This window comes from Erpetoichthys calabaricus, chromosome 3 (genome assembly GCF_900747795.2).
Source record: "Erpetoichthys calabaricus chromosome 3, fErpCal1.3, whole genome shotgun sequence".
Lineage (NCBI taxonomy): Eukaryota > Metazoa > Chordata > Cladistia > Polypteriformes > Polypteridae > Erpetoichthys > Erpetoichthys calabaricus.
Genome location: NC_041396.2, coordinates 141,814,713 through 141,829,662, shown reverse-complemented (window position 1 = coordinate 141,829,662; position 14,950 = coordinate 141,814,713). Strand labels below are relative to the sequence as shown.

Genomic DNA, 14,950 nt, shown 5'->3' with positions numbered 1-14,950 from the left:
AATAAACCAAATCAGCTTAATAAAGGAAAAAACATATATTAACATGCCCAAATTAAAAAAAAAAATCAATAGCAAAAAGTATACGTATGAAATAACTTCACCTGTTTAAAAAGAAGGCTCCACGAATAGTTTCATAAGGATTGGCTCGTGTCCGAGCACGACGCATCTCTTCTCCTTCCAACTCATCAAATACACTCTATTAAAAACAGGAAAAGACAGGGAAAAACAATATAGGCTAGTATTATACAGTCAGAAACTTCAAAGCAGGAAAGCTATATATATGACACTCACCTTGCAGCGTAACAATTTGTGCAACAGGTCTTCCTTGCAAAATTCAGTTTCATCATCAATCTCCATCTTCCTCTATGAAACAGAAAATTTTAATTTCTTGTATAAAAAAAGACATTGTAAACTAATATTGTGAAATTTAAATATTTGCTCACGTTTAACTTGTATTTTTTTTGGAACATGACGCAGTGGATAACAATAAATTAATACATATACTTTATTGAAATATGTGAAAATCTGTTGTAAGGAGGACTTAAGCTCATTAGTTATTTTAAAAATTTAGAATTGAGTTCAGACAGGTACAGTATTGCATATAATTACTTGCAGCCTACAAAGTAAGAATGCTGATTGCCATCTGTTCAGTTCTTCAGTATATGGTATTTTAAGGGAAAGAACTTTGATGTATTGTCTTTTATTGGTTATGTACAAGAGACTGCATAACTGCACAAAAGATAAATTGTGTTTGAACAATTATGTTCAAAGTGGTCTGGAGGGGAGACTTACTCCTTTAGAGAACCTCAAGACTACACATATTCGTTCATTACTTTTGTATAACTGCTTGACCTACCGATGGTTGTAGAAATTGTACAAAATATTTTACATACTACAATCAGATTCAAAAACAAACTTTAAATAAATTTGTCACCTTTCTAAAGGAAACAGCATGCATAGGCACCTTACAACTACAAAACATAACTGTTTACATTTACTTTTTCCAGATGGAATACATAGAGCTCCTTATTACCTATACAACAATGTTTCCCACAAAGACTTTACATTTGTTGTTTACATTTTATTTAAAACAATATATCAGAGTCCATGTTTGTTTAATTCCATATACACATATTTAAATAGTTCTGGTAATACAAGAGGCACTAAAGACACAGAACCTCTCCTCCTTCAAGCAGCTTCGGATGAGCCAGAGATATAAGTAGTGGGGAAAACTGTTCAATGACTGCGTATTGAGGTCAACAAAATGTTTTAGTTTAGTTGGGAGTGTTTGATAAGGATTCTCATGGGTTTTTTGTTTTGTTTTAGTCACTATAGAAAGACTATATAGCACTCTTTATAACATTGGCATGTTCAGCAAGTAATTGGTCTTGCTTGTTTTCCGAGACAAGTGCAACCATTGGTAGTACTGATCCAGCAAAGGTTACTTTGAGTTGACTTGCGTTTAATTCATAATAAGACAACAACATTTCTGAGCAAAGACAGACAGGCATGACTAGAAAAGTTAACTTCGAAAAATAAAACTGAAATTAGAACAATCATGCATTCCTATCTGTTAACAGTAAAAAGTACTTTTTCTTCTGGAAGCTTAAAAATCCAAATATGTGAAATATTGATTGAAGAGGAGGGAAGTTAGACAGGTTACATCTATACTAATAAAAGACAAAGAAAGGACTGACTGACTGTCTCTCTCTCTCTCTCTGTGTGTGTGTGTGTGTTTAGGTAGAAGGCTGAAATTTGGCAGGCTCATTCCTTACAGCTTACTTACAAAACTTAGGCAGGTTTCATTTCAAAATTCAAAGCGTAACGGTCATAACTGGAACCTCTTTTTTGTCCATATACAGTAATGGACGGTAGCTCGCTGGCCGTGGGAGGCGAGGTTGCGTATCGCGTCATCACGCCTCACACGTAATCACGTGAACTGACTGTGAAGGAGAAAGGACGGCCTTATATGGCGTTCATTTATAAAACAGCGGACAGGCTGTGTAAAGGCAGCTTCACAAAAAAACAGATCCTTAACAAATTGTTATTGGTATATTTTCCCTCAGTTTAAAAAGGTTTTCTTTTCTTCTTAATAAAAATTTAAAAGCAGAACTTCGCCGCTGCACTGCAAAGCGCCCCTGACTTTATTGAAAAGAAACTAAACTTGCAGTGCCGCTATTCAATCACGCGCCGCTATTCAATGACACTTGGCTAACGCCTGACTTTATTGAAAAGAAACTAAACTTGCAGTGCCGCTATTCAATGACACTTGCCTAACGCCTGACTTTATTGAAAAGAAACTAAACTTGCAGCGCCGCCGCTATTCTATGACACTTGCCTAACGCCTGATTTTATTGAAAAGAAACTAAACTTGCAGCGCCGCCGCTATTCTATGACACTTGCCTAACGCCTGACTTTATTGAAAAGAAACTAAATTTGCAGTGCCGCTATTCAATGACACTTGCCTAACGCCTGACTTTATTGAAAAGAAATTAATCTTGCAGCTTTACTATGTTACTTTATAAAGTTATTTTACACAATGTTGAAAAATTAATAAGAAAGCTACATATTTTGGCAGCTGCTGCTTTAATTTTCAAAGAAATGAAAAAAGCTCTCCAAGAGAAAACCTCAATGAAGAAACAGTTTGCACTATCTAAAAAGGAGAAACCCTCATTTATAAAGGTTTGCTGCAGATAACTTAACTGAAAAGAAATGAATAGTTCCTATGTGTATAATACATATTTATCTATTTGACTTATGCCTTTTTTCCAGCAACTTGCAACATCTGAGGTACAATTTGTTACATTACTTTTGTTTTTTGCAGCACAGGCAGGTGAAGTGACTTCCTCAGGGTCACACAGTGGTGTCAGTACCAGGATTTGAACTGACAAGCTCCGGGTTTGCTGAAATATTACTGAAGAATGAAAAAAAACGAAAATGGGCAAATGGGTCTATGCATACAACTGTCCATCCATCCATTAGCCAACCCGCTATATCCTAAATACAGGAGCCAATCCCTGCCAACACAGGGCACAAGGCAGGAAACAAACCCCGGGCAAGGTGCCAGCCCAATGCAGGGCGCACACACCCACACACCAGGGACAATTTAGAATCACCAATGCACCTAACCTGCATGTCTTTGTACTGTGGGACGAAACCGGAATACCCGGAGGAAACCCAGACAGACACGGGGAGAACATTCAAACTCCACGCAGGGAAGCGAACCCGGGTCTCCTAACTGGCACCTTTCACTGCGCCACCATACCGCCCGCATACAAACTTAAAAGTTTTAAATAAAACAGAAATATATACCTTTATTTTTACTTCCTTAACTTGTGGAGGGTGTATCCTGTAGCAAAGCCTTAACTTTTTTCATGAAAGCCCCTTTCAGTCAATAAGCCTTAAAAACAGGTGTAAAGCTAAACTTGCAGCACCGCTATTCAATTACACTTGCCTAACGCCTCTCCTAAGGGGAAATACTGTGGGATCTGGGCATCAGTCAAAGCACCAATCACAGGCCCGATTAGAAAGTGGGAAGCTGTGATTTGTCATCTCCCTCCCATGTAATAATCACAGCCCGTGTTACAACACACTATGTATGTATGTATATATATATATATATGTATATGTAGTTATGTGTATATGTAGATATGTATATATATGTATATGAATATATATGTATATAACCTCTTTAACACACTACTTCTCCGCTGCGAAGCGCGGGTATTTTGCTAGTTTATTAATATATTGCCTATCTGTTGTTGGAAGATTATATATACAGAAATATCTTAAGGACTGAACACCTACTGACTTCCATAAAATGAATGCTGAAAAGTTAAAGAAGACCAGAACACATGATTATCAAAACGCCTTAGAACATGTCCTACAATCGGACTATGTTTTAACTAAGATGTGGATCACAGATTGCTGGTAATCCGAGGTTAAATACTATTGAATACAGAGCTAAGTACACAGACAAAATTTTGAGTAAGCCTTTATTCAATGCATAACCAATCAGGTGTGGCTTCATTTTACTTCTTAACTCCTCTTCAGAACTCTATTTCCGATTTAGAACTTTTTATTTCAGGGTTAACCAATGTTGATAGAGTGGGTACATTTTTACCTACTTTTTTTGGAATAAATGAACAGCAGCTTAAATTTTTATAATTTATATTTTTATACATTTAGACCCTGCATAATAAGGCATGTAGAATATTCTATATTAAAATGGTGTTTTAAAAATTAACAGAAAAATATAGGTGTTACCAGTTCATTTTTTTTATTAACAAAATGAAATTCTGTTGGTTTATTGTTCAGTGACAAAATATTAAAATAAATAAAATTCCCTTACAAGATCCACCCAAATAAAAGGACAAGTGTGTATGTGTCAGTGTCCATCCAGTTGCTGTTTCTGTCATTCCAACAGATGGCACATAAAACATTTGTAGGAATAAAATGCATTGAACTTATCATTCCAACAAATGGTGCATCAAATATTTTTTTCAGTCAGGCTTTAGGCCCCAACACAGCACAGAAACCGCGCATTTACGTGTCCTAAATGATGTCCTTTTGGCATTGGACTCAGGACCCTACGTGATTATGGTTCTTCTCGATTTATCTGCTGCCTTCGACACAATCGACCACGACATCATGATCTCCCGACTCGAATCCTGGGTTGGTGTATCTGGCTTAGCCCTCGACTGGTTCAGGTCATATTTCTGCAACAGGACTCTTAGAGTCATGCTAGATGATTTTTCATCTGAATCAGTCCCACTCCCATGTGGTGTCCCCCAGGGTTCCATTTTGGGGCCACTACTTTTTTCAATTTACATCCTGCCTTTAGGTGCAATTTTTAGAAAACATGCAATCTCGTATCACCTATATGCTGATGACTGCCAAATTTATTTCTCCCTCAAGTCAACTGACTCCACTAAACCTCTTCTCGACTGCTTATCTGACATTAAGGACTGGCTGGCTGTAAACTTCCTTCACCTGAACGATTCAAAAACCGAGGTCATTGTTTTTAGTCCCGACCGCAAACAGACCCTACCCCTTGACCTCGACTTTCTTCCCATTCCAGTAACTTCGTCTGTTTCCAATCTTGGAATCAAAATGGATATGGTCCTGAAAATGGATGCTCAAGTCAACAGCACAGTAAAATCCTGCTTTTTCCATCTCAGGCGAATTGCCAAACTCAAACCAATTCTGCCTTACCACCTCCTGGAATCAGTAATCCATGCATTCATTACGTCCCGGCTCGACTATTCTAATTCCTGCCTATATGGTATTAGTAAAGCCACTCTTTCGAGACTCCAATTGGTTCAAAATGCGGCTGCAAGACTTTTAACTGGAAGCAGCAGAAGCCAACACATTACACCGATTTTAAAAACCCTACACTGGCTGCCGGTTAGCTTCAGAATTGATTTTAAGATACTCCTCTTAACCTATAAGGCACTAAATGGTCTAGCCCCTGCCTACTTGAGTGTCTTGCTCCATCGTCACAATCCCCCTCGTGTTCTTAGATCCGCAGATCAGCTGCTCCTAACCGTTCCCAAGGCACATTTTAAAGCTCGTGGTGAAAGGGCTTTTTCTGTCTGTGCACCCAAGCTCTGGAACTCCTTACCTTTAGTGGTTAGGCAAGCCGCTTCAGTCGCCACATTCAAATCACACCTAAAAACGCACTTCTTCACATTGGCTTTTAATTCTTAACCTGTCTTATTTCCACTTGCTTTTTGCTATTTCTCTGTTTTATTGGGTCCCCTGACCTGTTTTTTAGTGTCTGTTTTAATTCTCTCTTAATGTTTGTTTTTTTAATATTTTGCTTTTAGTCTTGCTTGTTTTACTGTACAGCGCTTCGGTCAGTTGTAATGCTGTGTTTTTAAGCGCTTAACAAATAAAAATGGTATGGTATGGTAAATATTTGCTGTAATCAAATCGTATTACTACAACAGCATCACATTTTGGAATAATAAATGCAATGCACTTTATTACTATATGCCAGGGGTGGGCAAAGTCATTCCTGGAGGGCCACAGTGGCTGCGGGTTTTTGTTCCAACCCAGTTGCTTAATTAGAAAACAATCCTTGCCAATAATTTCATGGTTTATTGGTGCTTTAACTCTGCTATGTCAAGTCATTCTCATATCCTAGATTTTTTTTTCCATTCTAAGGATATCATCCAAATACTTTGAAGTGTAAAATGGATGGGTAATTCTCAATCCTTCACTTTTTTCTCTTCTCTTTCCTTCCAAGTATTTAATTAAACCAAAAAATAAAATAAAATAAAATTTTAAAAAAATGCACGATAAATACACACAGGTGTAAAGGGTAACAAGCAAAATGGATAACTGCTGGTTTCTTTTGTCATTTGCATCTTATTGCTAATAAGGAGCAATTAAAAACAGAATGCAGCTGTTTAAGACTTAAATAAGCAATAAGGGATCAAAATCTTCATGAGGGAGACAACTAAAATGAAGCAGAAGTGTTTCTAGAGCAATAAGTGCTTCTTATTAAGCAATTGGGTTAGAACAAAAACCTGCAGGCACTGCGGCCCTCCAGGAATGACTTTGCCCACCCCTGCTATATGCAATACAAAATAAATTCCATTAGATAATGCAGTGCAAATATTGACGCTCAGGTCTACATTGAACACTTAGATTTTTACAAATTTTTAACAGGTAGCACCGCTACTAGTTTTGCAAACTAATAAAATATGTATACAAAATATTTACTCCTAACACACATGCTATACCAAAAAATGCTTTCCATAATTTCAAACCACAATTCTAATAGAATATTCATTTTTATTAAGAAGGTACAAGGCCAACTTGCTTAACAAATTTACACGTAAAACTGACACAGACTTTTATGCAAACAAGCCTGTTGTATACTAAGCAGCAATGGCTGCTCTGTTTCTGATTAAAAATGTGAGCTGCTGTATTAAACACAACCTCACTCCCTATTAATACACTTTTAATTGCAAGGAAAAATGAAAAAGGTCTAAACTCATTCTCTTTTAATCTCTTTAGAAGATACACCTCACATTTTTGAACTTCAACTTTAGGTGAACAACATTTATGTCTGTCATACCTCTCCATACATAGGATGACTCCTAAGATTCCCTTTTAGCAGTTTATTACTCCACTTTTTTAATGCAAAATCAAATACTGTCTTTAAACTCTCCTAAACGTTTATTGGCCACTCCCCATTTACATGAAGTTCCAGTATCAAAATGACACGTGTAGTTCCTTAATTATTATAATAAATTACAGTAATGCTTAGAAAAGTCAAATCAGAAAAAAAATAATTTATTGAGATCGGCTAATTTACTTATCACTAATCAAGCAGCCAATTGATTAGAGCATCACTGCTACACATTGCTACAAAAGGTAACACTATATATGCACAGATTGCTGTCTCTTAAAAAAGATGCAGCAGAACAACTAAAATACCACTGAAAAAATTGTATATATTGTGTTTGAGTGTGTATATGTATGTATTACATAATCATTCAATAAAATCTTGGGATGTACTGCACTTTATAATGATAAAAAAATGAATGTCAATCTAATATAACAACAACCATTTTACATGCTGATATCACGCTAGAACAACATTGGAAAATGTTTTATTTTTCTTTATTTTTTTGTTTATTGGAAGCACATCAATACAGATGGCACTACAGAAATTTTCCTAATTTCCTCAAAAGATGGTAATTTGTCACCAAAGCAGGAGATGGCAGAGTGCAGTAATCCTTGCTCTTTTCCATTGACAGACTGATCATGGGAAATTCCACTTGGGTCCGATGATGTCACTTCCGGTTCCATCCCCGAGGATGTCATTCCTGTTTTCCATATATACTGTAACCACCAAGTTTGCTTGTTTGCTTTGTTCTTGTTCTGGACTGAAATCTGTAACATTGAACCACAACCTTTGCTTATTTTGGCAGCCAAATTCAAGTATACGGACGGCTGCCACCAAACCTACTTCCATGTTTTGTGTAACTAATTACAGTGGCGTAATTGGCAGGATGAACAACTCTAGGAAGAATCAGGAGCCGGACCTGAAAATGGAACTCCAACCCTTCTGGGCTGAGGTGGGAGAGTATCGAGCTCGAGTGGCCAAGTACAGGGTGCGGGTCAAGAGGACCAGATGCAAGCTCCAGCCCATGGGTCAGTATATAATACAGTCCACGGGAAGAGTAGGATGGGGCCCACAGAAATGAGCCATGCTGGACGGGGGACATCCTGGAGACTTGCTACGCGATCTCGGAGGAGGAGTTTACCCCTCCCAGACCCACAAAGGCAAAGGCTTTTGGAAAAGGTGGGGGAGCCCTGGGCCAGCAGGTGAGTAAAGTATTATTATGGAGATTTGACCCAGAGCGGTCAACCTGTTCTCAGGTGCATGACCTATGGGCGAGACTCGGGTACTGGCTAAGGCTGAAGGGAAATAATGCCCGGAAGGTGGTGGAACAAATCACCCGTTTCTTTCTTTTGAATGCCCTGTTTGAATATCTCGCCCAGTTGGCTTGGGGATGATCGATTAAAAACCTGCTCTACCTCAGAGGTCATTCAAAAGAATAGGGCAGCTTCACACTCTGGGAGAACCAGACAGTTGTGCTATGGAACCAACAGGATGTGTCCCTAACTTTCAACTCCGTCATTACCATTTGGATCAAGCGCCGAAGCCTCCGATTGCGCGTCCATGTCTGGTGCTTGGGGGTGGGCGCCGTTACACAGAGGACAGGGTGGTGTGCTTTGTCTAGTCTCTTACCAAACCCCTATGTAGGAGTGGCAAGTATAAATGGATATAAGGTACCAGCCCTAATAGATATCGACAGTAACGTCACCATTGTTGCTCGCCATTTCATATTACTGCGACAGTGGCTTACAATAAAGACCAATCTGACCTGTATTCACGGAGATATTCGCTCATACAGTCTGCCCTCTGTTTCATTGCATAAGAAAGAACGCAAAAAAAATTTACGGTGGCAGTCCATCCAAATCTACATTACCCAGTGATACTTGGGCTAGATTGGTCTAATAGTAAAAGCGGTTTCACTCTATCTACTCCTAATCAAAGATTGGGCCTATTAATTGACAGAGAAAATACGTCCCAAGCTGCCTCCATGCCGTGTACAGAGACAGCTGAGAGCAGCGATGCAGCTCCGCTGAGTGATGTGGAGACTCCTGGACCGTTGCCTTATGAGACATCATCACCCAGCACGGTGGCAGAATGGGAGGAAACCACACCCCTGCAGATCAGCTCTCTCAGTTGTACTTCCAGATTAAGATGACACTGGCTTTATTTAAAAGGGAACAATGGAATGACTCCCACCTTAAATTTGCTAAAAATGCAGTAGTTCTGGTGAATGGCTATCGCACTCTACATCCCATGCCACAAGGGCTTCACTTTCTATTAAAAAACAACCTTCTGTATCGGGTAGCCTAACACAATGGGGAGGTAAGGTCACTGTTGATAGTCCCACAAACCTACCGGCGGCAGGTTTGTGAACTAGCACACACCCATCTGGGCACTGAAAAAACCCTGCAGTGGATCAAGCTCAGATTCTACTGGACAGGAATAAATGAGGAGGTTCGCCATTTTTGCACATCCTGTCTGGAGAGTCAATTACAGCAAATTCCTGGGAAGGACTGTGCTTCTCCAGTTCTTTTTCCCCTTATTGATGTCCCATTCGAATGGATCGGGGTCAATCTGGTAGGACGCCTAGGACCCTTGGCTCGAGGACACAAATATATATTGGTCCTGGTAGATTATGCTACCCAATTTCCCAAAGCTGTTCCTGCACAGCTACCACCAAAGCTATCACACGGGAGTTAGAAGGGGTCTTTGCACGAGGCAGTATTCCTAAGGAAGTCCTGACAGACCAAGGGACACCTTTTACCTCAGGAACATTTAAGGAAGTTGCCAAGTTACTTAATATAAAGCATTTAAAGATGGCATTGGCATATCATCCTCAAACCAATAGTCTAGTGTAGCGGTTCAATCAAACTGTCAAACAAATGCTTCGTAAGGTGGTCAATGAGGATGGGAGGGACTGGGATCACGTCCTCCCCCTTGTCCTTTTTGCCTGTAGGAAAATCCCACAAGCCTTCACGGGATTTTCCCCATTTGAATTATTATACGGTCGATAACCCCGGCTATTTTTGGATATTCTAAAAGAAGGCTGGGAAGAAGAGGCACTTCTGGCCACAAACATTCTAGAATATATCGTGCAGTTTCGTGATAGATTGGAAAAAATTATTAAAAACACACATGGAAAAGGCTCAAGCAGCGCTGGCCCGTCAGTATGATCGTGGCACATCTCTAAGGGAATTTCGCCTTGGAGATCAGGTCATGGTTCTCGTTCCCACCTCCCACTCTACATTATTGGCCCATTGGCAAGAGCCTTACAAAATTAAAAGAAAGGAGGGGGGTCATCAACTATTTGGTGAAGCAACCTAATCGTCAACCGAGCTAACAGGTTTACCACATTAATTTTCTGAAGCCGTGAAAGGATAGGGAACCTGAACCCTCCACCGGTCAGCCCCATAACCTCTTTGCTCACAAATCAGATTTTAACTTCAGATCTAATTTCACTGCCCAACAGAGACAGGAGCTGGAAGCAGCTATCCTGTCAGTTCCGGAGGTGGTAAGTGAGAAGTCAGGACGAAGCTCACCGATTGAACATGACATTGTGACTGAACCAGGGGTGGTCGTACAAGAAAGCTCATATCGACTCCCTGAGTAAAAAAAGAGCTGAAGTGGAACTAGAGATCAAGCGTACGCTGGAACTAGATATGATAGAGGAGAGTTATAGCCCTGGTCCAGTCCTATTGTCTTGGTCAGTAAGCCTGACAGAAGTTGGAGGTTTTGCAATGACTTCCGGAGGCTTAATTAAGTTTCACAGTTTGACGCTTACCCAATGCTGTGAGTGGATGACCTCCTCGAGGCCTGGGGGCTGTGTTAACCCAAAGCATTGATGGTGTGGAACACCCAGTCATGTTCCTGAGCCGGAAACTGCTGAAACAGGAAACCAGGTATGCAGCCATGGAGTGGGAAGCCCTGGCGTTCAAATGGGCAATTACACAGCTGCGGTACTACCTACTGAGTCAGGAGTTCACCTTGGTCACAGACCATGCACCTTTACAGTGGACGGCTTTGCACAAAGAGTCAAACCCTCAAGTCACAAGGTGGTTTTCAGATGTGCAGCCTTATAAGTTTTCGTTCATTCACAGACAGGGCTCTCATCATGCCAACACTGATGCTCTTTCTCGGGTTCACAACCTTCAGTCAGGAACGCCCGAACCAATGGGTCTGGGCTGAGGGCGGGGGGCATGTCCCACACGTGTGCATGGGAGGCAGCTAAAAGGCTCAAAACTCCTCACCAAACCAGGGGATGGCAGAATGCACTAATCCTTGCTCTTTTCCATTGACAGACCAATCTTGGGAAATTCCACATCATTTCCCGTTTTCCAGCAAAATTCAAGTATATGGGTGGCAGCCACCAAACCTCTTTCCATGTTGTGTGGAACTAATTACAAAATGTGTGTGTAAACAAATAAATGTACAGTACAAAAAATATAATTCATAAACATACAGTACATACTAAGATAGGATTTAACAATGTAACTTAGATTATTTTTTCTTAACTTAACTGGGTACACATTTGGTAATAAACTTGTGGCTTTAAAAAGACTCAAATGACTCAGCACAACTGCTGCTCAAAAACAACTGACCCCAACTGATGGGGAGTTCAAGTTAGATACTGTATATGTTTGACATACAAATACCAGTAACTGTTCAATTTACTGCTCGAGTATTTTTTTATTGTTCATTTTTGAGAATGTACTAATTGGTATAACTTTCTACTCATACAACCTTTCTAGACCAATGCATCTAAATATAAAAGTATATATAATCAACTTCTGCTGGAAGTTAGTTAAATATTAGTTGCAAGTCTTTTTACATTTTAAGGACTGCAAGATCTGCTCTCATACATTTGCCTGAACTGTTTAGATTCTTCCTTTTCTCTGTATGGAAGAGCATTAAAAAGTAATTAGCTTGTAAATGGAAAACAATGCACTTATGACAATAAACCTCACAACAAATACTCAACAGTTTTTCCTTACATAATTTTACTTACATTACCAACAGTCATCCATTCCCTGAGCTCTGCAGCATCTGGAAACTCTGCTGTACATTCTGGGAACCACTCAAGTTCCTCAATAGCACTTGCCTATGAGGGGTTGGGAGGTGTTGGAGGAACAAATGAGGAAAAAAAAAATTGGTAAGACCTAAATATAGCATACAAAATAACTTCAGATTACCTTTAATGCATGGTCCTCTAAATTTTAGACAGACTGATTGCATTTATTTGACTTCAGACGATTTTGTAAAGTGCAAGGAAAGCATTTGTGCTTGTTCAAATCGCTTCCAGTTATGTTGGATATATATGTCTGCAAACTCCAATGAACTTCCCATTAGGAACAAAATTATCATTGTTATCCTATATAAATTAAGTGTTTTTATAAAATTTCAAAGACTTTTGGTTCACATATGGATTAATTAAAAGTTATGAATGCAAATAATAAACAAAAAAATCATCTATTATCTGTACAATCATCTCCCATTCAGACCAGTACAGCTGGATCTTATAATGGTTCCTTATTATAATGGTACAGTCCATTCTAGGGTACACTCATGTACACACTTACAGTCACCTCTACATGGATAATTCAGAATCATAATTGATATTATAAATATTTTGCTATAGTTTAACATAGATAACACTTGAAAGCCAGAACACATTCATCAGACTGCACAGGAAAATATACCTCTGGTTCATTCTGCCAGTCTACATTAAGATCTCCCTCAAAACCCTTCAGAATGAGCCCCAGACCACGTCTACCACGCTGTGTAGATGTTTCAACAATTTCCTTTCGGCCTTGTCCATACTTTCCAAGACCTTCTCCTTCCCTAAAACCCATTTTGGCCTGTATATCAAAAACAAGAGTGAAACAAAATATAATTATTAAATTGTGTTAAATATATTACTTACATAAAGAATTCTATTAAAGTTATTTAAAACTTTGAAGAAAACATTTCACTTACTGATTTTAAATAATGAAAGGTTATTGTTTACATTTACAATACAGAAGTTAATCATACATTTGCTAACAGTTAGCTGGAGGACGCTATATTAACCTGTCATAGAGACACCTTGAATTTATCATATTTTATGCCAAATATCTATAAATCTTAAGAAAAATACTAACATCAAACATAAATGTGTTTATAAAAAACAATTACAATATCTTAATATGTGAAAAATATTAATAGGCAAAAACCTCGACTTTATTTAGAAATAATTAAAATACTAGAATTTCAATCACTGTCTTAGTTAAATAAGAAAATACCCATATATTTCATAAAGACTTACAGTGGGGGGAAATATCTAAATGTTACACAATCACTTAACTGCTCAAAAAACAATCACTTATATAACCTGAATTGAATTCATTCTTAGGTGTTTCTTACAAAAATGTACAAATCCAGGTTTTGGTCATTGATTACCTACATTTTATATTAAATAATTTCTTTAAAATGGATGGATATATAAATAATCCCAAACAGTCAGCGAAGATTAACATAAACAGACAAATGTATTAGAAAGTGCACAATTGCTGTATTGGCAAAAGCAGTTAAAAAAAAAAACAGCATTGGTTCTGTTAGAATTAAGGGTTTCATTTTTACGCATTCAGTTAACCTACACTATTCTCCAAACCAGCTTTTTTGTTGTTCTAGGTAGCTGTAAGTTATATCTGTAGTTTAAGGCAAAAGGCAAAAACCAAATCCTATGAGGACAGCCAGTTCAATGCACACTCACAAACATCATTTAAATATGTAGATTATTAAGAACCTATTTTGTTAAACAATTTATAACAAAGAAGTGTGTGGAGGAGGGAGATATTTCTCGTTTTTCAAGTTATTATCCCTTTATTATCGATTCACGATCATGGTATATATTAATTTCCCACATGAAAGTTTGTTCTAAAGTAAGATGTTTTATATACATTTTATAAATACCTTTTTCTGTTCCTACAGCTTACAATGAGGCTAAAATGTACACAGGTCCAGAGGTGATAGAAAAAGCCTTAAAACTTACTGAAAACATCAATTTTTCAAGTAAAAAAATGATACAGAGTATTGATCTGCATCTTGAGATTACATTCATATTACAGAACAGTGTATCAAGGCCATCTAAGAAGTTAAAAAGCAAAAAGTGGTACAATTCAGCCATTTTAAAATGGGACAGGCTGTGAACTATACTGTGGCCTCCACCACTGTGAACTTTCAAACCGAGGGCATGGATTCACCTCGGAAACTCAGAGGTTTCGGAAAGTAAATGTTATTGTCATTATTAAATGGAGATGACCAGATGTGAATTATGCTCTCTGTTCTGTGAACAACTAGATAGTAGCTAATGGAAAAATATCACACATGAAAATTGCCTATATTATTTCACTATAATAAAGGTTATTTCTTATTTTGCATATATATATGCTGCTGTCGGATTGATAATGGATGTGTGTGCTTCAGTGAGACAGATTATTGAGTAGGCCAATAGCATGCAAAAAATACTGAAGTGACATTATAGGCAGTACTTGATGTGGAACCAAATTACTTATGGTAATCTGTGGTGTTGGCATCTTAGCTGTCTTTGTGATGCATTATTAAATTTTACATGACATTTAAGTCCACAACTACCCCGCTTTTCCCTTCAAGATAGTGGGGATCCCACTGAGTGCATAGACATTGGCATATGAAATTGAAGAGGCAAGGAGCTAACCATTGGAGATTGAAGTGGGTCGAAGCACGAAGCCCTGGTTACAGGCATACATCTATCTATTTTCCTAGCCTACTCCTTCAGGGAAGGATTGCAGGGCAGCA

At 38.4% G+C, this 14,950-nt stretch overlaps 1 protein-coding gene across 1 annotated transcript in view; it reads right to left on the bottom strand.

The window, feature by feature from the left end:
• The window catches only part of cmtr1 (cap methyltransferase 1), a 161,819-nt gene that overhangs the window by 137,667 nt on the left and 9,202 nt on the right, over positions 1-14,950 (bottom strand). The window contains 4 exon segments of the mRNA XM_028791957.2: positions 102-196; positions 292-363; positions 12,144-12,236; positions 12,835-12,993. Coding sequence (XP_028647790.1) covers positions 102-196; positions 292-363; positions 12,144-12,236; positions 12,835-12,993 — 419 coding nt within the window.